We start from the raw sequence: 24,296 nt of genomic DNA, 5'->3' as shown, positions 1-24,296 counted from the left end.
GGGAATGCAGACCGTCTGGTGGGCAGGAGGCGGCTGGGCCGGCGGGCGCGCGTCCTCACGGACCTGCATTCTGCCACCAACGGAGGCTCTTCTGTAATAGCCCCAGTCCAAGGGCGGATTCCTCCCGGGAGTGGGACACGGCTCAGGTCTCCCGGGGGCACCAGTGTGCCGCCCCCGGGCCCACAAGCCGGGTCAAGGGCAGACGGTCACGGCGGGCTGAACCCCGTGGTCCTGCTGGAGGCAGACAGTGGAGCTCACTGAAACGAACCTGTGGGCCATGGCGGGCAGCGGGGAGGTATCCAGAGCACGTCCTGATCTCGTCCAAACTAACCAGCCCTTCCTGCCCCGTGTTCCGCGGGAAGCTCAGAGCTGAGCACCAGGAGCCGAGGCCCCAGCCGGGCCCCATGAGGCCCGTGGGTGCGAGTCCACCCGGGCACGCCTGGGGTCTGCAGTGAGCATGCCCTGCATGGCCCTGTGCCACCTGACACGCAGCCCTTCCTGGGCGAGGTCCCTGGCTCCACCCATCTTCATGACTTCCCTGCCCGGTGACCCCAGCTTGTCTGTCCAAGCACCTAGGCAGGACATGCCCTGCTGCTCACCCAGCCTCTGAGTGCTGGGCGTCTGAGGCCCTCCCAGGCCTCCTCCTGCTCCGTCTGTACTTGCTGCTGAGGCCGTGCATGAAGGGCTTGTCAACAGCCTTCAGGCTTGTTCTCCGCAACGTGCATCCCCGTCTGAGCTCAGGGGCCCCAGCCGCTGGCTGCTCACCTCCCGTGAGTGTGTGAGTCACATGACCCCACACTGTTGTCGCCGCGTGGACCCCTGCAGTCTGCCTGGAGCGATGGACAAAGCTCTCTGCTCTGTCTGGCTCTCCTCGGCTCCTCTCAAACCCCGTACCTGGCCCAGCAGCTCACCCCGCCACGCGCCCAGACCTGACCCGCCTCGCCGGACCCGCCATGGTCTCCAGCCGCCTGCCCTCGTCCTGTTCGTGGGGAGCACAGGAGGCAAGCGATTCTTCCAGAAGGCCGGCTGGACCAAGCCCACCCTCTGCTCCGAAAGTCTGGCAGCCCCTCCTCCCACTCCCAGGCCGCCTGTCCAGTGTCCCCTGCTCTCGTGTCTGACACCCCACCCCCCAGAGTCAGCTGCCCTCAGGGCCCATCTGCCAAGCGCCTCCTGCTGACGGAGCGCTCTGCCCCGGATCCCGGTCTCTGCGCATCTGCCCAGAGGCCGTTCTGATGCCACCCGCGCCCACCCCACGCCCCTTGTCCGCCTCCTGGTGCGGATGGCGTCTGCAGCGCCAGGGCTTTGTGTTCGTGTCCTCGTGGGAGGTGACCCCAAGGCTTTCGGGGCCCACGTGGCACCTGGAGCAGGGAGTGTCCAGAGGGGCACCTCACAGTACAGGCTGGGCGCTTAAGTGATGAGAAAGCAGGCAGGGTGGAGGAGGGTTAAGACGGTTAAAAACCATAGTTGACTTTTAATTTCGAAACAAATTAAATACAGTTAAATTAAAACAGACGACGGTGCAGCTGTGGGGGCCGCCCTCCCCACTGTGTCCTCCGGGCTCTGCCCCGCCCCCCCACTCCCGACGGGGGAGCAAACAAGCTGTGGTCACCGACCCAACCATGGCTCATAACGAACTCATTCCCAACGAAGACGGAAGCTGCAGTCCACCAGGGTTATAACTAAATAAATACACATGCAGCGAAGAGAGGGTGTTAGGTGAACAACTGAACTAGTATCTGCCAAAAAGAAACAAAAAGAGACGATCCCGTTTCGTGGTTCATCACCAATTTCCTGAAAACCAGCCCTGGCCTTCTGGCCAAGACAGTTGTCCAGCCAGGCGAGCTGACCCAGCGTCCAGGGTTGGTCCCGTGAGCGAGGCCACGGTGCCCGGCGCAAATTCACCCACTCAGCTGGTCACTGTTACCCCCGTGGTTCCCGGGCCCTGCAAGGCGGCTCAGGGCTCTGGGTAGGGGGTTGTGGGATGCTCTCCTGACCATGGTGAGGAGGTAAACTCCCTTCAGCACAGGCGGCGATGCTGCTTGGCACTCTGGGTCGCTGCGCTGAGGCCACGGCCCCCCCCCCATACCCAGGAGCGGGCTCTCCACAGCCCTCGGGCCCATCCGGCGAGTTTCAGGAGGGTGGGGGCTGTTAGCGTTAAAAGTAAACACCTGTTTCGGGCGGGGCGCGAGCCGTTCCTCTGCCTCTCAGGGGATGAAAATTGTGCTTCCAGCCGTCAGGAGCATGAGAGGGGGCTGGCAGAGGGCTGGCCCGCGGGGAAGGCAGGGGGACCAGCGCCTCCCTCCTGGCGGGAGGCTGCGTGGTTGGGGGGGATGGGGAGGGACGGGAGGCCAGCTGACTGTGCGCCCCATTTGGGATAAGCGAGGTTTTGCTTCCCACTCTGTGTGTAAGTCACGATTTGCCAGCAGTCTGGGCTCGGTCTCCCGCCCTCTGGGTTCAGGTCACCTCCGTGCCCTTCTGTCGACCCCTCCGCTAGGCCAAAGCCCCGGCCGGGGCGGGGAGGACACCGCCCGGCCCTTCCTCTCTCTGCTCCTGGCCCACCTGCACCTTGAGCCCCGGCGGCCGCTCTGGTGGGGGCGTTTGCCTCCCCAGTCCCGGCCCAGGCGCGGCAGTGGGCGGGCGGCTCCTTCCGCGCTGGGCGGGGGGGTGGGGCGAGGGCCTGGAGGGGCTCTGCTCCCCCCGCGAGGCGAGGTACAGCCGGGCCTGCCAGGCGCTCAGGCGGCCCCAGGCTCTGGAGGCGGGAGCAAGGAGGCGGGAGCAAGGAAAGCCCGCTAGGGCGCCGACCTCCTCTCCCGGGAGCAGCTTGGTCCGGACGCCTGGGGCTGGGGACCACCGTCCGGTGGCCGTGGGGCCCCATGGGGCCAGGGGCCGCTCTGCCGGGCTCTCACCTCCATCCCAGCCGGGCAGTCCCCTATTTCGGGGCCCATGGCGTCGACCCCGCAGGATTGCCGGGCGGGTGGAGCACAACAGGTCTGGGGGTTCTGTGCTTTAGGGTCTCCGTCCTTCGTCCCGGCATGGGGCCGGGCTCTCTCTGAAGGCCCCACAGGGGAAGGGAGGGTGGCAGCGAGTCCACGGGAGTGTGCCTCAGAGGGACACGGCGTGGGGAGAGGAGGCGGCCAGGAGCAGGTCTCAGAAGGCGCTCCTGAGGGGAGAGAGCGAGGGAGCAGCGTGAGGGGGCCGCTGGGAGCTGGGGTCCACGGGGCCCCCCCAGACGCCCGAGGAGCTGGGAGCGTGCTCTGTCTGACCCACTGCGGTCTGGTCGTGGCCCAGGTGATCTGCCATGCTCAGGGTCATGACCCCCGCGGTCTCCTGCAGTTGGGCTGTTGCCAGCGAGGCACAAAAGCTGCAGCCTGACTCCGAGGCCTGAAGACCAAGAGAACCCCACTCACAGCAAGCCTCCAGCTCAGGAAGGGCCTGGCTGTGCGGGTTACTGGCACAATCCACTCAGCTTTTCTGAGTTTCGTTCCTGTATCTCTAAAGCGTAAATAGAGCCTGTGAACTACTTCAGTACAGGATTTTTAAGGACCAAATAAAAGCAGCAGCAGTTGGGCAGTGCCAGAGACTATTTCTGGTGCCCCAACAACCCATTTAGCAGATGAAGAAAATGAGGGAAATGGGAGCCTGGGAACTGGGCCAGAATCTGGAGTCCACGCTTCTACCTCAACTGAGGAGGAAACCATGCAGACAGAGCCCGGGTGAGTCCACCCAGCAGGGCCTCATACGAGGACAGGTTTGTGGCCAGAATGAGATGGGGAGACAGGGAGCCGTCACGAGGCGGTGCTGTGAGGTGAAGGCCTCCAAGCAGCAAGGAAGGGCCCAGGTGTGCAGGGACCCAGCTGTGTGGGGACCCAGCTGTGTAGAGACCCAGCTGGGAGGCCCAGGTGTGCGGGGACCCAGCTTGGGGGGGTGCAGGTGTGCGGGGACCCAGCTGGGGGGCCCAGGTGTGCGGGGAGGTTGCCACCTACTGACTTCATCTCTGCCTCCTCCACTCCATGGGGCCTTTGCCGTGACTGTCATGATTAAAGACCAGGAGGAAACGCCTTGGCAGATTTACTCTACACCCAAGCTTGGAGGGGGGGCTGCTCAGGGTGTCACCGGCTCGCATCCCCTTACCTGTGTCCGGGGCTCAGATCTCCACCGTGGGGTCAGTGAAGCCTTTCTTCCCCTCATTCACCAGCACTGGTTTCTCGGTCCGCGTGTGCCAGACCAGGATCTGTGTGTCCAGAGACATAAGACCACATGGGGCCGGCCCCGACCTCGCCCTCCCACCCTTGCCCCTCCCCTCCAGCCCTGTTCCAGCAAGACTTTCTCCATTGTTCTGTATTTCTGCCTACCCCCTCATTCTTGCTCTTTGTACATAGGCTGCCTTCACAATATCTATTGGAAACAGAAAATCTGCAGCTACAAAGAAGAGAGAAAGTGGTCCCAAGTTTTCCTCTTGCTTCTCAGCCTCCCCTGTGCTTTTTGATGGATCTTGAGGGAGACAGTTCTGGGGCCTCCAGCTCAGCTAAGTGCCAGCCTGGTCCCCAACTGGAGAAGTCCAAACTGGTAGGAAGACGTATCTATGCATGTGTGTGCATGAGCATATGCACGAACATGTGTGTGCACGCCTGTGTGTGCGTGTGTACTGGGCACATACACTCGTGCTCGTGTGCACGTGCATGGGCGTGTGTGCACATGCATGCACACACATGTGCCCGTGTCTGTGCATGTCGGTGCATGTGCACTGGCATATGCATGTGTGTGTGTGCATGTGTACACATGTGCCCATGTGTGCATGTGTGTGCACACATGTAGGTGTGTCTGGCATGGAAGTATGGAGCCCAGCTGATGCGTGGTGAGGGAGGAATTCATTCCTAGGCTCTGCCTGCCTGGGGGCCCCCTCCTCGTCCCCCTGCCCACCTTTAGTGTGGCTGCCTGAAGGGCCACAGACCCGCCACCCTGGAGGGAGGCTGGCTGTCCACTGGCTGTGCAGGTCCCTGATTAGCAGGGAGCCTCGCGGGCAGGAGCTGGCCTGCGCCGCGCTGCGAGCTTGGCGGGCGCCCACCTTGGTGCAGTTGGCCGCCTTGGGCTCCAGGTCGCTGAGGGTGACGAGCTCGCGCAGCAGGCTGCTCTCCTGGTAGCCGCCCTTCACGCCACGCAGCTTGAAGTAGGCCTGGCTCCGCTGCAGGATGAGCCGCAGGTTGACTGCAAATCCCGCCATGTCTATGGCAAACGGCCGGTGGGGGTCGAACACCGTCTTCCAGCCAACCACCTTCCCTGCCCCATTGACCCTCGGGGCCTCGTACCGAAGGCCACCGACGAAGGCGACGGGCCACACAGACACCCTCCTGGTGCTGCGCATCTAGAGGGGAGAAGAGTCAGGACACCTGGGCCGCCCAGGGCGGGCGTCTGCAGAGGACTGGCCAGGGCTGTGAGCAAGGCCACCCTGCAAGCAGCTGGTGCTTCCCTTGTCACGTGACCTGTGCTTTGTCCTTTGCTGCAAAAGCTCTGTCTCCCCGATTTAGAGTCTGAAATGACTCCCTCCCCTCCCCCACTGTCCTGATTCCCAAACTCGGGGGATGGGAGTTGGGGGGACACTGAAGGTGGACGGGGAACCCTCCTCCCCTCCCCCACTGGAAGCCCTCCTCCAGACAGTGCCTGAAGCCAGGGCTGCGGTGGGTTGGTCGGTCTGGGAGCCCATGCAGGCCTCCTCCCCCTTCGCCAGGTTCCCCGCCCTCCCTGGTCTGCATATCCGCGTACTCCGTACTGTGTAAGGAGTACTGCATATAAGTACTGGGTACAATGGTACTGGGTACAAGGGTACTGGGTACAGGAGTACTGGGTATAAGTACTGGTCCCAGGGGTACTGAGTACAGGTACTGGTCTGTGTATCCGCGGCCCGCACCTCCTCGAAGAGCTCCAGGCTGTAGGTGTTGTCGTCGTCCGCAAAGTACACCACGCCAGGCTGGCTGGAATTGCGCGGGAAGGTCTCCCGCAGCCAGCGCAGCGCCAGGTTGCGCTGCATGGTGCCCCGGGGGATGCGCGGATCACGCGCATCCCCCCGCAGCTTGTAGTTGCGTGGCGTCTCCACGTGCAGGTGCGTGTAGTTGAGGCCGGTGTCGCGCAGCAGGCGTGCCGTCAGCGGGGTGCGGCGCGGCGCATCCTCCACCACCAGCCAGTGCAGGTTGGGCACATGCAGTAGCGTGTTGGCCAAGCGAGTGAGCTCTGCCTTCTGCACCGGGCGACTGTAGGTGGGCGTCACCACGTGGATGGTGGGCAGTGTGTCAGACCAGGGCGGGGGCCGCGTGTACACGTACTCTGTGCGCACCACCTCCACGATGTCCCGGTCGGACATGCAGTACTCCCTGGGGTCCGTGCCAGGGGGTGCCTCGCGCCGGGGGTCACCACTGTCATCTGCAGATCAGAGGAGGGGGTGTGGGGACACTGGGCACAAGTGCTGGGCACAGAGGCACTGGGTACAGTGGTACTGGGTACAGAGGTACTGGATAAGGTGCTGAGCATAGGGGCACTGGGTAAGGTACTGGGTACGGGGTACTGGGTAGAGGTACTGGTTACAGGGTACAGTGGTACTGGGAACAGGGGTACTGGATAAGGTACTGAGTACAGGGGTACTGGGTACAGGGGTACTGGGTACACGGTACTGGATACAGGGGTACTGAGTATAGCACTGAGGTACTGGGTATAGGGTACTGTGTAAGGAGTACTGCATATAAGTACTGGGTACAATGGTACTGGGTAGAAGGGTACTGGGTACAGGAATACTGGGTATAAGTACTGATTCCAGGGGTACTGAGTACAGGTACTGGAAACAGGGGTACTGGGTACAGGAGTACTGGGTACCGACGCTGGGTATAAGGGTACTGGGTATGAGCACTGGGTACAAAGGTACTGGGTACAGGAGTATTTGGTATAAGTACTGAGTACAGGGGTACTGGGTACAGATGCTGGGTACAGAGGTACTGGGTACAGGAGTACTGGGGTACAGGTACTGGGTACAGGTGTACTGGGTACAGGTACCAGCCCGCCCGGCTCTCCTCTGCTCCTGTGGGAGAGTCAGTGCACACCTCTCTGGGGTCCTGGGGGCTGCCGCTGATGGTTAAGGCTGGCTGCCTGACACCCTCGCCCTGGGTCCTCCTCTTTCTGACCCCTATGCCTGGCTTTCGACAGCTCTGAGCGGTTTAAGGGCAGCTGGCCAAGCTGCAGCATCGCACCCGGGGCTCCCGTCTGTGCCAGGCTTTGTGTGGCGAAGCGCCCACCACACTGCCCGCGCCCTTCTCCCCAGAGCTGCTGAGGAGCCTGGGGCACTAGCGCTCCTGCCTGGGGCAACCTTAGTGCTTTGGTGCCATGCGGCCTGTGGCCCCAGAGTCCAGGAGCACCTCACCTGGGTTCCAGATAGACTGGACAGGATCAGAGCCTCCCTCTCAGGCCGTTGCCCCCGTCCTCCCCTCCCTGTCCCCCTCCTGCTCCCCCGGGGGGAAGGGACCTGTGGGGGTTGCCCCAAAGGTGCTCTGGGGCCTGACCCAGAATCTAGCTCCCAAACCTCGCTGTGGAGTGTGGGGCTTCACCACAGCACTCTGTCCTGGGGGCTGTCCATGGTGGGCAAGATGCTTCTGGATCCCGAGCCCATCCCTTCTGACTGTCGATGTCCCATGTTTGGGCCAAAGGGCGGGGTGGAGACCCGCCTCGGCTCCTCTGGGCCTGTGTGTCTCCTCACATGCACGTTCCTGTCATGCGTTCACAGCCCCTGGGGCCTTGCCTGTGCCCCTGCCCAGCCGTGCGCCCAGGAGGGGTGTGTGTGGAGCCGGGCAGAGGCCCACCTCCATGACACGCAGGCATGGGAGCCCCTGGAGGTGCCCTGCTCCCGCCAGGGCAGCTCTGATGGCCAGGCTTTCTCCCTTATCTGCATCCCCGTGGGGAGCCAGCAGCCCCTCATGGGGGGACCAGCCCACACCCCTCCCGTTCTGAAAGCGCCCCCCGCCCCCAACCGAGGCCTGTCTGGCCACGTGAAGGACTCTGGGTGCTCGCTGCTCCGGGGCCATCTCAGCCGGAGGTGGGATGGTCGGAGGCCAGACCTTGGGGTCCGAGCTCCGAGGCTCAGACCCGGCCAGCTCTGCACTAACCACAGGACCCTGAGCCAGGGGCCTGGCCTCTGGTCACTACTGGCAGCTGCGAAGGGGAGCTGATAACTGCATCTCCTTGTGGGTTTAGGGGCTCGGAACACAGCCCGGGCTCACAACATCTCTCCTGTGCAGAGGCGGACAGTAAGATGTCCAACTATGGAAAGGGTAGTGGGGGCAATCCCGTGCAGGGGGTGAAGGGGGTCCCGGGAGGCTGGGCTTCCTACAGCTCTAGTCAACACGCAGGTGTGGATGTGGGTGCTGGCCTGGGGCTGGGCACTGGGCTCCGCGGTGACATACAAGTCCCCGGCTCTCGGAGAGTTCCCACGGGCTAATGACCCCCACTGGGGACACACAGCCCAGGTGGGAGCCTGCCCCCGGGCTGCGGGTGCAGGGTGGGGAGACCGGCACAGGCAACCAAGGGGACTTTCTGCAGGAGTTTTAAGTCAAACTGGGAAAAGAAAACAAGCTTCCAGAGAGCAGCTGCAGACCAGGACATAAATAAGGGTTAGTGTATCCTGCCGCGAGCAGAGCTCTGGAGCCCAAGGCTAGGGAAGGACCCTGAGCGTCCGCCCCCCTCCCCCTGCCCTGTGATCACACCCCCGCAGGCAGCTCTGCGCCCTGGAGGGTCTGCGAGCCTAAGACGGGCTGGGTCAGGGTTGCCGCCGCCTCCGGTCCTCAGGGCCCCCATCGCCCTCTGGTGCTGCCTGTGTCACCATCGCGGCTGCCCTGGGGCCAGGGCGCCAAGTCCCGTCTCTAGGCATGACCGGCCGTGCTGAGCGCGGCAGCCTGGCGTCCCTGAGCCCAAAGCACCGCTGAGAACAGAAGCACGTGGTGTTACATCCCACGCGACAGACCTCGTGAGGTGCCGCGGTGACGGCTCTACAAGGACAAGCAGCAGGGCTCCCTGGCGGTCCAGGGTTAGGACTTGGCGCTCTCACTGCCATGGGCTGGGTTCAGTCCCTGCTCAGGGAACTAAGATCCCACGAGCCACTCAGCTCAGCCAAAAAAAGATAAAGCACCAAGGAGCGAGGGGAGGAAATGCTGGGAGAGCTCCAGGCGCCCGACGGACGGTGGGCGCTGAGCCACGCTCGGCCCAGTCCTCCTGGAGGAAGCTTCAGGCCCCTGCAGCAATGAGCAGCCTGAAGCGTCACGGTGAGGGCTGCCCGCACCAGACTGGGGCTCTTGGCCCTGCCTGCTCTGGGGGCTGGGGGCTGCGTCAGGGCTTCCTGACCAGGAAAAGAAGACGCTCGCCCTGAAAGGCTTTCAGTAACACAGGCTGGAAATCCCACCACCCAACCCCAAGCCCTACCACAGTGCATGCCCCCCAACCCTGAGGCCTCCCATGCTGCACCCCCCAGCCCTCCTGTGGGGTATGCACCCCCTAGCCCTCCCATGGTGCACGCCCACCACCCCTGAGCCCTCCCATGGTGTACCCCCCCAGCCCGTCCGTGGTGCATGTCCTGGGCGTGGGTGCAGAAGAAAGCCCGCGAGGCTCTGAGCCTGGATGCATGGCACCATCCAAGCCCCAGGTCAGCCCCCAAGGGTGCAGTCATCAGCCAAGTCGGCCCCAGGTTCCCACTGGCCAATCAGGGGAGAGTCAGCCATCCAGGCTGTGGCCACTCCGTCAGGGGAGTCAGGCCTCCCTCCAGGCTGTGGTCACCCCGTCAGGGGAGAGTCAGGCCTCCAGCCTCCAGGCTGCGGTCACCCCGTTAAGGGAGAGTTAGCCTTCAGGCCGTGGTCACCCCGTCAGGAGTCTCAGGCCTCCAGGCTGCAGTCACCCCATCAAGGGAGACTCAGGCCTGCAGGCTGTGGTCACCCCGTCAGGAGACTCAGGCCTCCAGGCTGCAGTCACCCCATCAAGGGAGACTCAGGCCTCCAGGCTGCGGTCACCCCATCAGGAGACTCAGGCCTCCAGGCTGTGATCACCCTGTCAGGAGGCTCAGGCCTCCAGGCTGCGGTCACCCTGTCAGGAGACTCAGGCCTCCAGGCTGTGGTCACCCTGTCAGGAGGCTCAGGCCTGCAGTCTGTGGTCACCCCGTCAGGAGACTCAGGCCTCCGGGCTGCGGTCACCCTGTTAAGGGAGACTCAGGCCTCCGGGCTGCAGTCACCCTGTCAGGAGGCTCAGGCCTCCGGGCTGTGGTCACCCCGTCAGGAGACTCAGGCCTGCAGGCTGTGGTCACCCTGTTAAGGGAGACTCAGGCCTCCAGGCTGCGGTCACCCTGTCAGGAGGCTCAGGCCTCCAGGCTGCGGTCACCCCGTCAGGAGACTCAGGCCTCCGGGCTGCGGTCACCCCGTCAGGAGACTCAGGCCTCCGGGCTGCGGTCACCCTGTCAGGAGACTCAGGCCTCCGGGCTGTGGTCACCCCGTCAGGAGACTCAGGCCTCCGGGCTGTGGTCACCCCGTCAGGAGACTCAGGCCTGCAGGCTGCGGTCTCCCGGCGGGGCGGGACTCACCCTTGCGTGCGGCGAGCAGGGGCGCGACGGTGCTCTGGTGCCACACGGTGACCAGCAGTGTCCAGGGGAGCACGATGAGCACGACGGCGAGGACGTCCCGTCGCTTCGGCATCTCCAAGGCTGGCTGGGCCCACAGCTCCTCGTGAGCTGGGCAGCGGCCGCAGAGGGAGAAAAGCATACGAGTGGGCCGGGTGGGCCAGGCACGGGGCCACGGGGAGCCGCACGCCAGCCCACGGGCCTGACCGCTCAACCCACCCATTGCCGACGCAGCTCTGCGGAGTCCAGCCCGACCGGAGTCTGGGAAGGGGTGCTGTCTGCAGTGGGTCAGGAGCCCTGTGGGGTGAACACCTGCAAGAGGGGACAGAGAGGCTGGCCAGAGGCCTGGGGTGCCGCCCCGTGGGGCCGAGGACAGGCGGTGCCCCCTCGGTCCAGACACCCCTGCCTGGGTTCCCCCGGCTTACCCCCAGGCCCGTTTATGAAGAGGGCACCTAGTTTCCAAGGCTTTAATGCCCGTGGGCCTTGCAGCCTGCCTCTGGGAGGACACAGAGAGTGCTCAGGCTGAGGTGGCTGTGACGGCCACAGCCTTGTGCTCGGACCTCGTTTTACAGCCTGGATGAAGGCATCTGCGCCGAGTGAGTCCTCAGAGGACTGGCCAGTAGTGTTTGGAAGTGGACTCTGGGAGGGTGCACCCTCAGCAAGCCTGGACGGGACAGGGCCCAGGCTGGAGCCACAGCCGGGGGCCAGCCGAGGGGGCTGGGGGCCAGCCAAGGGGCTCGGGGCCAGCCGCCCCGGGGGCCAGCCCAGGGGGCTCGGGGGCCAGCCGAGGGGGCTCGGGGGCCAGCCGAGGGGGCTCGGGGGTCAGCCGAGGAGCTCAGGGGCCAGCCGAGGGGGCTCAGGGGTCAGCTGAGGGGGTCGCGTGCCGACAGCTCCCCTCCGGGCCGGCTGAGCTCATGATGAGGGATTGGCGCCCTGCCTCCCAGCCTCCTGGGAGCTGTCACCCCCCTCCCCCGCCCCCACTTCTGTGCTGAGAGCCCTGCAAGACACCTCTGGGTCCACAGGGGCGGCCTGGGGGGGGGACAGCCATGGGCAGCCCGCCTGTCCCTGCGCGTGGGCCCCCCAGGTGTCCCGTCTGGCAGGCCGAGCCCCCAAGGTCACGCCCACCAGGCCGCAGGCAGGCGGACGGCCGTCTCTCCTGGCTGAGAGCCAGGCTGAGCAGGACTCTTGGAGGCACTGCGTCCCTCCTCCCGACCTGGTCCTCTGGCCTGCAGCCCTCCCGGCGGGTGGGTGCGCGCCAGTGGCCGCCCCGGCCTGTCTGCACGGCCTGCTTGGAGCAGATGGCGGATAGGCCTTGGGGTCAAACGATGCAGGCTCAGGGCGGGTTCCTGGACCCCGAGCTACCTCCACGCTCCTGGCCGCGGCCCCGCGGGAGGAGCCCAGAGGCTACGCTGCCTGCCCGTCTGGGTGTTGGGCCGCCTCCCCGGCCAGCCCCACCAGTGCCGAGCCCCTGGGTAGGACGCCAAACACTGGATTGGGACCTCGGTCTGGTTGGCCGCCGCAGGCCACACAGGGAGGCCTCCTTGGGTTGTGGGGTTCCCTGGGGCTTTTCCAGGCGTCTGGCCGTGGGAGCTGGCCTGGCCTGGGCACCCGGCCCCCGCCGTGGCCTCCCCCAGGGATCACTCGCCGCTCTCTGAGTCCTCCTGCATCCCCTTCCTCCTGGTGCTTGCCGAGGCCACAGGGGACGGCTTGTGCTGGGGCCAGGCCTGAACCCAGACAGGAGTGGGGGAAGGGGGTCAGGCCCCAGAACCCCTTGGGGGGCAGCCCCCTGCAGGTCCCGATCCCCCGTGGAGTAGGAGGGGACAGAGGCAACGGCCTGAGGGGGATGATGCTCTGATCCCGTCCAGTCTATCTGGTCAAAACATCTATGGTGGGAAGGAGGGAGAGGCAGGAAAGCTCTAAAAATAAACTTAGCCATAAACCCAGTTGTGCATTAATTACTTTGGAAGCCATTACGGCTTGAAAATCCCATAACTTTAATGGAGGCTATTATAAGCACGGCGGTGAAGTCATGAAGCTAATTACCAGGCGGTTATGAAGTGAAGCGGGGAGCCCCCAGCCTCCAAGGGAGCCAGCTGGCCAGCAGGGGTCTGTGCGGGGCAGGCCTGGGGCTGGGTGGCTGGGAGCGGGGATCAGGGGGCCTGGGGTGGGGGCATGGAGTGGGGCAGGCAGAGCACCCCAGACGCAGAGGCCTGAGTCTGAGAGGGGACTGCAAGGATGACTGCGGGCCGTGGCCCGGGAGGGGTGGTGGGCAGCCGGCCTGGGGTCCAGCCTCAAGCAGGCTGCCCGGAAGAGGCTGGGCGAACTTGGCTATGAGGCTCACGGCAGCCTGCCTTCTGAGACTGCAGGGATTCCAGCAGAAAGCTTGCCCACGCCCCACACCTGGGGAGGAGCTGGTTTAGTCCCACTGGTGGTGGGAAGGGCCCTGCTGGATTCAGGGGCCATGTGGTGGCGGCGGTGGTGGGTTGGGGGTTGGATGCGCCTGGCCCGCAGGGAGGGAGGCTCACACAGCTCTGTCCTGCCACTTAGGGAGGTATCTGCAGAGCTGGTGCGTGCACGTATGTGTGCGTGCATGTGTACACGTGTCTGCATGTGTGCGTGCGTGTGCATGCTGTGCATGCACATTGTGTGCGTGTACACATGTGCACAGGTGCACACGTGTGTGTACGTGTGTGCATGTGTGTGCTGCATGTGTGTGTGCATGTGCAGGTGTGTGTGCACGTGTGTGCGGGCATGTGTACACGTGTGTGCATGTGTGCGTGTGCATGCATGTGCATGCCTATGTGTTTGCGTGTGCATGCTGTGCATGTACATTGTGTGCGTGTATGCATGTGCACAGGTGTACACGTGTATGTGTACGTGTGTGTGCACGCGTATGTGTTCGCGTGAGCGTGCTGTGCATGTACATTGTGTACGTGTGTGCGTGTGCACAGGTGTACACGTGTGTGTGTACATGTGTGCATGTGTGTGCCGCATGTGTATGTGTATGCATGTGCACGTGTGTGTGCGCACGTGTGTGTGTTTGGTGGAGGTCAGTTACACACAGACCTTCCCCCCCAAGCCCTCGAGCAGGGCAAGGGCCATGGTGCCCGTAGGCCTGGGATCGTGGCTGGCAGGCGGGTCGCAGGAGGCCACGGGGAGAAGAACCCCCAGAGTATTGTGTACAAGCTGCGCACACCCTGACCCCCGCCCAGCCGAAGTCCTTTCCCTGATCGAGCGCCCACTGCCAGCCAGTGCGACTCTGCCTGCAAGGCCAAGGATGTCCCGGGAGCTCACGGCCCGCGGGGAGTCATCCCCCGGGCACAGCGCCCGCGGCCCCGACCTGACTTCCCCAAAGTGGTCCGCGACCAGGGGACGCTCAGTGAGTGACCTGCACGGCGTCCTTCAGCGTTCGTATGATGTTTCCCACCGGTCTTCACCTCTCCTGAAGAACGTTTTCCCGGACTCGCCTCATGGAAGCTTTGGAGAGCATTCAATGTAATTCTCATAGAAACGAGGGCTTTCTTCCTTTCCCGCCTGTATTTCTTTTTTTCTGCCATATTCTGTGATGATAAGGGGCTTCCCTGGTGGCTCAACGGTAAAAAATCTGCCTACAGGGCAGGAGACGCAGGAGACTCGGGTTCAATCCCTGGGTTGGGAAGATCCCCTGGAGGAGAGCACGGCACCCTACTCCAGTCTTCTTGCCTGGAGAATCCCCATGGACAGAGGAGCCTGGAGGGCTGCAGCCCGTGGGGTTGCAGAGTCAGACATGACTGAGTGTGCACAGAGATGACGAGAGCACGCAGGGCCGTTGCGGACGAATGAGGAGCAACCTTACATACTCTGGGGAGGCCGCAGCTCCCTGGCCCCGAGAGGGCCCCCCACCTGCCTGCACCACACAGACAGGCCAGGGCATTGGTCCTGAATGGGTGGAGGTGACCCTGCTGGGCTGTGAGGAGAGCAGCTGCCCCCTGTCCCTGGGAGCCGAGTGCCCTGGGGCTGGACTAGGGAAGCCGAGCGGAGGTCAGCAGAGTTCAGCAGAGGTCAGCGGGCAGGACGCTGGGAAGGGCCGGCTCACCCTCGGCCTCAGATGGTCTCTGAGACCTAATGGGACCCCACGAGCCCTAACAGGACTCAGCATCAACCCCGCAGCCCCTGCGCAGGACAAGCCTGAGGCCACAGCTAACTGGCTCCCTCCCTGAGGGTCCACATGCATCAGCTGGCCCCATGCCTCACTCCCCAGCCTCCCCACCCCACTGGCTCTGCGGGGAGAGGGCAGCACGTGGCAGCTGCTGACCCCCGGCTCTGCCCTCACTCCCGGAGCAGGTGGAAGAGGGGGCCTTCCACCCCAGGAGGGCTCGGACGACCCCCGGGGCTGCAGCCCTGCCTTGGCAGGCTGGGTTCCTTCTCTGCAAGCCACGGCGGCCTCTGAGACAGGCAGGGCAGTCTTGGCCCCATTTCACAGGCTAGGAAACAGGCCTGGAGGGCCTGGGTCAGAGTCTCAGAGCGCTCACACCCGCTCCATGCATACTGCTCCTGCTGGCAGACCTGGCCCCTCGGGCAGCACCAAGGGTCCGGGTCAGCCAGGAGGGGCTCTCCACCGGCTCACACGGTGGGGGCTGGAGCGACCCCGGGCCTGGTGCCATCTTCCTCCGCTTTGGCCGAGACCCCAGCCCCTGGCCGGGGCGGAAGGACACCCGCTCAGCACAGGCTGCGGTGACGGCTTCAGGTTTCTTCCACCCAGGAGTCAGGAAACAACAGTCCGTCGGTCGTGTATGAAATGGCTCCTTGGTTTCTCTTCCAGTTTTTCAGAAATAGCCTTGGGATCGGGTTTGGATTCTGACTCAGTAGAGAATGGAGAAGGGTCTGATGTGAGTGGTCCCCTGCGCTGCAGGAGTCCGAATGGCACAAACCCGTGGCACCAGTGGCCTGACTGACGTCCCCGTCTTCATGCGGAGGGTCGTCCACGTGCCCCACGGCCCCTCGCAGGAGGGTGTCACCTGGGGTGTGTCCTGGGTGTCCTGGGCTGGGCCCGAGGCACACGCGTGACCTGCAGCGTGGCTCCAGGTGGGGACACAGACCAGAGGGAGAGTGGCCCACCCAACAGCGGCCGGCCCGGGTGAGCGCCCCCATGAGAGCCGTCGCGGGAGGGCCTTGGGCAGCTGTCCCGTCCACGAGGCCTGTCACAGCCCTGCTCGGGGGTCTGAGTGTCCCCAAGCCCGCTGGCCACCTTGCAGGAAGCCTGGGCACCAGCTGGGCACTGCGCTGCACCTCAGCACCATCGATTGTGATGCAGCCCCACAGAGGCCGAAGCGCCAGCTCCCTGCCCCCGGACGCAGGCTGAAGTTTCACTAGGGAGGCGGCGGCGCTAGGTCCATTCTGCGAGCCACTCGGAGCCAGCCCCCCCTCCCCAGGTGATATCATCATGTGTGCACGTGAGCTCGCGGCCAGGACCGCCTCTGAGTGAGTTCCTGGGCACACGCATGGCCTCAGGGCGCAGAGGCCTCTGAGGAACGTCCCCCAGGAGAGGCTGTGTGGACGCAGCAGACGGTGACCCTGGCCCTGGGACACGGCCTTGCCTGAGTCCAGCGCGGCCGCAGCAAACACCCTGGAACATGCTGCCCCTCAGCGCCCGGCTCGCTGCACTGCCCCGGGCCCTGGAGGCTTGGGGCAGCTCAGGACATGCTGGCACTCAGCGCGTGGGGCCCCCGGGCACCGGCCTGGGTGGGCGGGGGCAGGAGTCGGGGCTCTGATGGGAAACGGAGGGCAGGGGCCAGGGGCCAGGGCCCGGGGGCTGGGCGTCCGAGGACGCGCTGCCTAGGACAGGGTGCAGAGCCTGCAGGCCCCGGGCGAGGGTGCGCTCAGCCTTGCTGGGGTGGCAGCGCGTGGCCGTCTGTCCCCACTGCCCTCCCCCGCTGTCTGGGCATCCTGCTTCTCTCTGCCTGTTTCCCTTCGAGCTGCTGGCCTGCGGTTTGGCATGGGGGTCCCACCCACCCTGAAGTCTCCAGGGGAGGCCACCTGGCACTCTGAGCCCTTGGCCTGACCCCCGAAGCTTGCCAGGCCCCACACACTCTGCGGCCAGCCCACACCCTGCGTGAACCCACCGGTCTTGCTGGTTCTGTGTCCGTCTGCAGCCCCCAGGCCAGGGGCTCCTCCGGACTCCTCTGGGCCCTGCACGCTGTGGAGGCTGCACTGTGTCTCTGGCACTGAGTCTCCTTCGCCAACGCTCGTTGGGCAATTTGGGATCCGCTGAGGGGTCTGTGGAAAACCCCAGTGCAGGGCCTGCCCCGCAGAGAGCGCCACGAAGGCTGCAAGACGTGGAATATCGTAGCGGGGATGGCAGCAGCCCGCTCGTGACTCCAGCTGAGCGTCCGCGTCTGGCAGAGACGGGACGCAGGGTCCCTGGCTCCTCTGGGCCTGGCCAGCCTCAGGCGGCTCTCACAGCGGTTCCTCCCTCCCCTAGACGAGGCTGTGCCTGCAGGTGGTGCCCGTGGCGTGGACTCCAGGGAGGGCAGGGTGCCCCGTCTCCCTCCGTCTCCAGGGTAGGCAAGCCGAGGCTCCTCCTTCGGGCTCGGGGCTGAGTTCGGAGGTGGGAGGTTGACGCAGGGCTGCCCGTTTCCTGCCAGGCTTCTGAGGCTGCTCTCACTGCCTCTGCCGCCTGTCTCTCCTGCCGCCCCGTTCCCTCCCTGGGGTCAGCCGCCCCCGCGCTGGGAGAGACACTGGGAGAAGTGTTGCAGGAGGTGCGGCGCCCGAACGGGCAGCGACAGCACCCCAGTCTCAGCCCCAGGCCTCACCTCGGGGGGTGGGTGATGGACCCAGAGTCCCTAGTCTCAGCCCAGACCCCACCCTGGGGGGGTGAGGGACCCAAGGTCCCAGTCTCAGCCCAGACCTCACCCTGGGGAGGGGGTGATGGACCCAGAGTCCCTAGTCTCAGCCCAGGCCCCACCCCGGGGGGGTGAGGGACCCAGGGTCCCAGTGTCAGCCCCAGACGGTGATCTAGACAGGCTGAGCCTCACGAGGGGCGTGCAGAGGGCCGCCCCATGCACGGGGCTCCGGGGCCAGTGGCCCCACCCCAGGCTCTGCAAGGGGCCGGCTCCTCGCCTGGGGTCCTGGCTGGGCTGCCCCTTTGCTGGCCCTGCCTGTAGCCTCAGCCAGCCATGCTCTTGCCTCCCTGTCTCCCGGGGGCTGTCGAGCACGCCGGCCCTGCGGTCAGCACTGGACTGTCGGGGAAGGTGGGGCTCCAGGCGCCTGGTTCTCAGAGCACAGAGGCGTCTGCATCCCTGGGCAGGAAGGGCAGTGGGGAGACGCCACCGTGGACTGCCTCCCCCCCACGGTCTGGCAGCAAACGGCCTGCCTGTCTGAGGACCGGGCCGGCAAGACGCTCCACATGGAGTGACCCAGCCCAGCGGAGACCAGCGCTGATGCTGCTCTGACACAGAGACCTGGAGGACTCTGGGCTCAGGGAGGCACGGCACAACAGGACCAAGCCCCTGACCCGCTCACAGAGGCACAAGGTGGTCGGGCTCGGGCAGAACGGGGGCTAGGGAAGCACACAGCTTCCAGCGTGCACAATGAGGAGTCCTGGAGCTGGACAGGTGCGCAGTGGGGATGTCCTGGGCGCCCTGAGCACTTGAGAGCCGTTAAGGTGGTGCACCTAACTGTGCATTCTATGAATCTCTGCCACAGAAAAGGACCTGCCACCCAACAGCCATGCGTGGGTGGGTCAGCAGCGACACACTGGGGACTGCGCCGGGCGGCACCTGTGTGGGCCCAGCGCCAGACCTTCCTGCTGGCCGGCAGGGGTCTCCATGGCGAGACACACAGCGGGCACGTCCAGGGGATGCGCCCCAGGGGTTCCAGGCAAGGCTCTAGGCGTGCGCAGGGCATGGTGAGAGGCTGGCAAGCACACACACACGTGCACGCACACATGCACACAGAGCTGGTGTTTCCAGCCAGGGGTGTGGGGAGGGGTGGAGGCGTGGATGCTGGCTCCCAGCAGGAGGTTCACGGGGACAAGAGAAAGTCCATGTCAGCACAGGGTGAGTTAGGCGAGCAACACTTCCCTTCACCTCAGAGGCTCAGAGGATGAAAGGAAACAGAACAACTGCTCAGCACAGAGGCTGGGGGCAGAGGGTGTGCACACACCGTGTGGTCAGAGTGTGGTCAGACTATGTGCACACACCATGCAGGCTGCTGATTCACTGATCTAATTAAAGTTTCCTGTGTATTTCCAATGCGCTGCCTGTGGCCTGAGCCAGCTGACCTTCCCTGGGGCCCTGGCAGGACAGTGTAGGTGCGTCCTCCCGCCAGCTGTCACGGGAGGACAGCGGAGGCCTGGCTGGCTGGTGGGGGAGGGCCTCTCGCCCCCTGCCTGGGGGCCTGAGACAGGGAGGGCAGAGTTAGACTCAGGCCACAGTGCGGGGCCAGGCAGCAAGGTCCTGCATGACCCAAAACAGAAGCAGAACCTCTGCGGGCAGCTTTCTGATCTGCAGAAAGAAGGCTGCATCTACAGATGCAGAACCCTAACTCTGGGCAGATGGTCTCCCCAGCCACTGCTGGCTCCCAGACCTGCTTGCTCTGCCCCCTGTCCTCTCGGCAGGTGGGCGCCCCACCCTGCTCCTGGGGTGTTGATCACGGGGGCTGACCGAGGGCAGCAGTGTGGTTGGGGCCAGACACGGGCACATGCCTCACGCATCTGTCATTTTAGATAAGGAGACGAGGCCCCTGGGACTGAGTCTGCAGCGAGCGGCCGACACAGCAGGGCCTGGAAGCCAACAGCAGCTGGTTGCTGGGCCTGCCTGGCCAGGGGCTCCTCTCCCTCAGGACCAGGGCTGGGAGCCAGGTAGAGCCCTCCCGACCCTGGCTGCCCCTGCCTGCCCAGACGCCCTGGAGGCCGGAACCTCGTGTGCTCCTTTATCTTGAACGCACGGGGCTAAGCAGGGCCCTTTGGGGGCAGGAGGGGGAGCTGTGCTCACTCGCAAAGGCGAACACGACCCGAGATGGTGCCGGGCTTACCGTGTGGCCACGGCCCCACCACAGGGAGGAGACAGGCTCAGGGCGGTGGGCGACAGAAGCAAGGCCACAGCTGGGCCCCTCCGTGTGCCAGGCAGACTTCGTGTCGTCCAAATGTAGGTAGATGGAACGTTAACTACCATGGAATGAATGATTTAAAAATTGCTGGGAGTTCCCTGGCGATCCAGTGGCAAAGACTGCACGCTCCCAATGCAGGGGCCCTGGTTCCACCCTGATCAGGGAACTGGATCCCACACGCAGGAGCGAAGAGTCTGCACGACGTAACCAAAGATCCGGCATGCTGCAACTAAGGCCTGGAGCAGCCAAATTAAAAAAAAAAGAGGCAAAAATACCTGCTGAGCAAAGCACTTACTGCTCCTGTTCCAAGTGAGTAACACGATTCATTGTGATTCTCATTCCCACCTCACAAGCATCCTGTTATCGTCCCACTCAGAGACAAGACACGCGGGGGCACAGGGGGTCAGGGGTGGCCCCAGGGCACACAGCGTGGGCACACAGCACGCGCGTCCGCAGGCCCCGCTCTCCGCGCTCGCAGGCGCAGTGCCAAGCCCGGGGCAGCTCTTGCCAGGGGCACTCAGGGACGCTGGGCTCGTCCCGGACGCGTCTGTGCCATCCTGCGGGGCAGCCACAGCCCCGTGCGCGCCTGAGCTTGCAGAAAGCGCTGGCGTGACTGGGGGATGCCCACCAGGGGAGGGGGCAGCTGCTCCACGTCCCGCCAGGCTCTGAGGCTCCGAGCGCCGGGCGTGACAGACCAGTGCTCACCACTCCCCAGGGAAGGAAGCGAGACAGGGAAGGAAGCGAGACGGGGCAGGGGGAGGAGGAGGCAACGGCACTCGCTCAGCAGCGCGCAGGGTCCATGAGGACCTCAGGCTGGGTCCCTCCTGACACCTGCCCTCTGACCCCCATGGCCCTGCCCCCTCCCCCTCCTTCATGAACAACGACCAGGGCCCCCCATCTCCCAGCTGCGGGGCGGGAGACCCCCTGCTCAGGGCTCTGATCTCAGGGAAGACATCCCCAGTCCAGCCAGCTCTTAGAGGTCCACCCTGAGACTCCCCTCCATTGAGCTTCTGGGCGGCAAAGCCCTAAGCCCTGCCAGGCGCTTGGCGGGGAGGCCACTGCCCTGCCGTCAGCTGCTGCGCTCGGGGAGCACAGATTCATTTTAATATTGGCTGCAGCTAAACCTCATTAGGAAAGTAAATTTGCTGTAGCTGCAAAAAAAAAAAAAAGGCAACCCACACAGTCCTTCCTTCCAAAGCTAAGCTAAACAGAAAACCTGATCTGACTGGGGCCCGCTTGACGCCTTACCTCCCTGGGACTGGCCCGGGGCCCGGGACACAGTAGGTGCTCAGTGAGCAAGTGTGGAGCAGGGTTGGAGCGGCCCCCGCCCACCTGGCCAGCTGGCAGCACCCACACCAAGGGGCCACCGGCCTGGGGTTCCTGTCGGTTGCACGTATTTTGGGGGGACACTGGCCAAGAAATGCAATGATCGCACCAACCACTGATTACGCACGGAAACCGTGTTGCTGCCATTCAGCAGGGGGACACTCAGTGTGTCTCCCTCAGTGGAACGGCAGGGGCAGGACCAGGCCCCAGGCCTGGAGGCGGAGGTCTGAACGGAGAGCCGGCAGCAAGGCCGGTGAGGCGGCCCCAGGGTGGGAGAACGGCTACTCCATTCAGAGGCTTCCGGATGCCAGGGGCTCACAGGGACGGAACAGATGCAGACACGATGTTGATGCCTCTCGAGTGCTTCACCTACAGACAGCCTGGCTAGAGAGGCTCCTGGGTCTACAGACGTTCAGGAATCAGGGCCTAGAGGCCTCCGCTTTCCCCAAAGTCCTCCCAGCCGATCACAGAGACCGAGGCAGCCTCGGCCTGGCCAGCCTGTGCCCTGCATGGCACCACCTCCGCGTGCTGACCCCATACGCTCAGCAGGCCCCGCAGAGGACTTCTGGCCTGCAGGCCTGGGCTGCGAGCAAGCTTCCCTTCTTCTTCTCCCCAGAAGGCGTGGGGGTGGGCACACGCAAGACAGTCCCTTCTGCCCGGGGCTCCCCTGAAGCCCACGCTCCCCCGCGTTCCCGGGGGGCCGGCCCCCTGCACTGGCCGCTGGCTGCCGACACAGGCGGGCATCTCGGAAGGAGGCCCGAGGTGGCCCCACTCTGCTGGACCCCGGCGCCCATGCTTCTGCGTCTTTGTCTGCCTTCTCCCGCAGCTGCTCCACCTGCCTCGGACTCTCAGATTCTCTTCCCTAGCCCGGCCTCTCCTCCTGTCCAGCGCTCAGCAGAGGGGGGCACTCGGGCAGTTCCCGGCCCGCTCAGCCCCTCCTCTGACCAAGCTGGACCAACACGCTTCCCTGACCCTAGAGCCTGGTTTGCGGTCAGCTCACCGCTGGACCCGCCACACTTGTGCAGCTTCCGCCCTCCTCATCACCCTGTGCTCACAGCCAGAGAAGGCCAGCCACCCGTGTCCCCTCTCCCCTCGCCCCTCAAAACCATGGGGGAAAACCCAGGTGCATCCAGAGACGGCGGCCAGGGGCAGGCTGGCCCTCCGCTTCTTCCTCTGGAGCCCCCAGTCTCCACCAGCCCCCCTTCAGGTGGGCCCGTCACTGCTGCTCATCCGGAACCTCTGTGCGTGCATTCAGTCCCGTGCCGGTGAGCCGCCAGCACACCCCAACAAGGAGGGGCTCAGCCATGGGCAGGCACAAAACGGGCACAGCAGCCGCCTGGCACTGAAGGGGGCATGGATCCATCAAGCCTCCCTGCTCCACACCCGGGCAAGCCTTCTGCATCTCCCCAAGATGGGGAGAGGGGGATGAATGCAGCTCCAGAAGCTTTGGGGGTGCTGGGCATGGACTGGGTGCAGTGCAGTCTCTTTGAGGGTCTCATGGGGGAAGGGTCTTTGTTCTAAACAAAGGAAGGGGACTCGATGTTCGGTCCAGTGAGGCCACTAACAGCCCCCAGCTCAGCAGCTTTAGAGGGGATGCCTCTGTCTCTGTGCTGGAGGCAGGGAGCCCTGGGGGACAGAAGGTGGATCTGGGGAAGCGGGAGCCTCCATCCGGTAAAGTCACACGCCCACAGCCCCGTAACTGGGGGAGCCGTGAGCCCCACCCTGACACAGCTACACACAAGATGTCACCGGCTGCTCCGGGGACATCCCCACCCAGTCCTGTGCAGCAGTGCATGTCAAGCCCCCGGTGGGTACCCCACCCACCCACGCAGAGCTGCCCCCACCAGCCTGGAGCGACCAGCCGTCTGCAAGGCCGGCCTCAGCATCCAGGCAGAGAGAGCCCCAGAGCCCTGCTGCCCAGCTTCTACAAGAATCCATGCAAGTGGCGCCGGGCTGGGACTAGGCCTGGCCGGGGCAGGACAGGCAGAGGGCTGGAGAGGGTCTTGTTTTTGCCTCTGCGTGCGCAGGGGCGGGTTCTCTCAACCTCAGCTCCAGCCCCAGGCCGTCGTCACCTCCTTCCTGGCCTCCCTTCCATCCTCTGCTGCCTCACACCTCAGTTTGCTCCCCTAAGCTGTGGGCTCTGGTTGGGAGGGACTGGGGCCCCAGGCCTGAGTCCGGGTGTGGAGGGCAGGCAATGAACTCGGTCCTGACTCCTTCTGCCCCCTGCACACCTGTCCTGACGCTGGGCCCCCTCACCACTGCTCAGCCCCCCGCCTTGCGGGAGAGTTGTAGACACTTAACTTGCCAGTGGCTGGAGCCTCTGGGCTTGGGGACGACCCTGGGGGACCCGGAGCATTGGTGCTGACCCCCAACTCCAGGTCGCCAGGAACCACCTGCTGAGGTGGGAGGAAGGGCCCCAGGGAGCTAAGAGCCTGGCCTGAGGCTGGCAGGGGCTGAGAACCAGCTTCCCCTTCTCGATGCGAGGAGGGCCAGCACCACCCAGGTCTTGTCTCGCAGCAGCCCCTCGACTGCGGCGCTTCCTGGCCCCGGCCCGATGCTGGCCGACTCTCAGCCGCCCCGCTGCGCGCACCACCATCCACGCGCGCGCGCGCACACACACACACACACACACAGGCACACACGCACACAGGGGCGCGCGCACAGGCGCCCGTAGCACATGCCGCGGGCGCCGATGCGGACGCATAAAGGGGCTCTGTACGCGGCGGCGGCGGGGCCACTGACCTGCGGCGGCGAGTCCGGATCGTCCCCGGCGCGCTCCATCTCGGCGGCGGCCCCTAGGCGCCGGTCCCCGCGCCCCCGGGCTGCTGGCCCCGGCCACGCGCGCCTCCGGCCCCGGGGGCTCTCGGGCTGCGGGTCCCCCGAGGCCCCTTCATCGCCGCGGGGTCAGCGCCGCCCCGGCCCGGCCCTTCTGCGCTCGGCGAGGCGGCGGCCGAGCCCGCGAGCGCACTGGGGGCGCGGGGCGGGGAGCCGGGCGGGGAGGACGGGGGCGCGGCAGAGCGAGCAGAGCCGGCCGGGCGCAGGGCGGAGGCGCGGGGCCGGGGCGCGCGGCCGGAGCCAGCAGACCGGGCCGGCGCGCAGTCCCCTCGGCGGCGGCGGACGCGCCCGGGCCGCCGCGGCTGTGACAGCGCCGCCAGCCCCGCCCCCGGCCCGCCCCCGGCCCGCCCGCGGCGCTGGTGCCCACCGCTAGCCCCGCCCCGCGCCCCGCCCCGCGCGTCCAGCCCCGCGCGCGAGC

General features: G+C 65.2%; 1 protein-coding gene across 4 annotated transcripts; it reads right to left on the bottom strand.

Annotated features, from left to right (window-relative positions):
* Positions 1-1,442: 1,442 nt before the first annotated feature.
* On the bottom strand, positions 1,443-23,991 carry B3GAT1 (beta-1,3-glucuronyltransferase 1). 4 transcript variants are annotated; one of them, XM_027562172.1, is made up of 8 exons: positions 23,786-23,990; positions 19,643-19,953; positions 10,850-10,942; positions 10,595-10,741; positions 5,906-6,414; positions 5,066-5,362; positions 4,132-4,231; positions 1,443-3,160 (listed from the first exon to the last, which is right to left on the bottom strand). In XM_027562172.1, exons 3-7 carry the CDS (start codon positions 10,851-10,853, stop codon positions 4,145-4,147), a joined length of 1,044 nt encoding a protein of 347 aa, XP_027417973.1. In that variant the 5' UTR covers positions 10,854-10,942; positions 19,643-19,953; positions 23,786-23,990; the 3' UTR covers positions 1,443-3,160; positions 4,132-4,144. The 4 variants fall into 4 exon arrangements, with proteins under 4 accessions (XP_027417973.1, XP_027417972.1, XP_027417974.1 ...); XM_027562171.1 differs by lacking the exon at positions 19,643-19,953; XM_027562173.1 differs by lacking the exons at positions 19,643-19,953; positions 23,786-23,990 and adding an exon at positions 16,732-19,597.
* Positions 23,992-24,296: the final 305 nt, after the last annotated feature.

Source organism: Bos indicus x Bos taurus, chromosome 15 (assembly GCF_003369695.1).
Source record: "Bos indicus x Bos taurus breed Angus x Brahman F1 hybrid chromosome 15, Bos_hybrid_MaternalHap_v2.0, whole genome shotgun sequence".
Taxonomy (NCBI): domain Eukaryota; kingdom Metazoa; phylum Chordata; class Mammalia; order Artiodactyla; family Bovidae; genus Bos; species Bos indicus x Bos taurus.
This window is presented reverse-complemented; position numbering and strand designations above follow the sequence as displayed.

Bases quoted from the DNA above. Each gene is read 5' to 3' on its own strand.
- B3GAT1 (XM_027562172.1), bottom strand. The intron at 5,363-5,905 runs GTGCGGGCCGCG...TCTCCCCTCTAG, and splicing joins GCCTGGAGCTCTTCGAGGAG to ATGCGCAGCACCAGGAGGGT. The intron at 4,232-5,065 runs GTGGGCGCCCGC...CTGGACACACAG, and splicing joins AGGCGGCCAACTGCACCAAG to ATCCTGGTCTGGCACACGCG.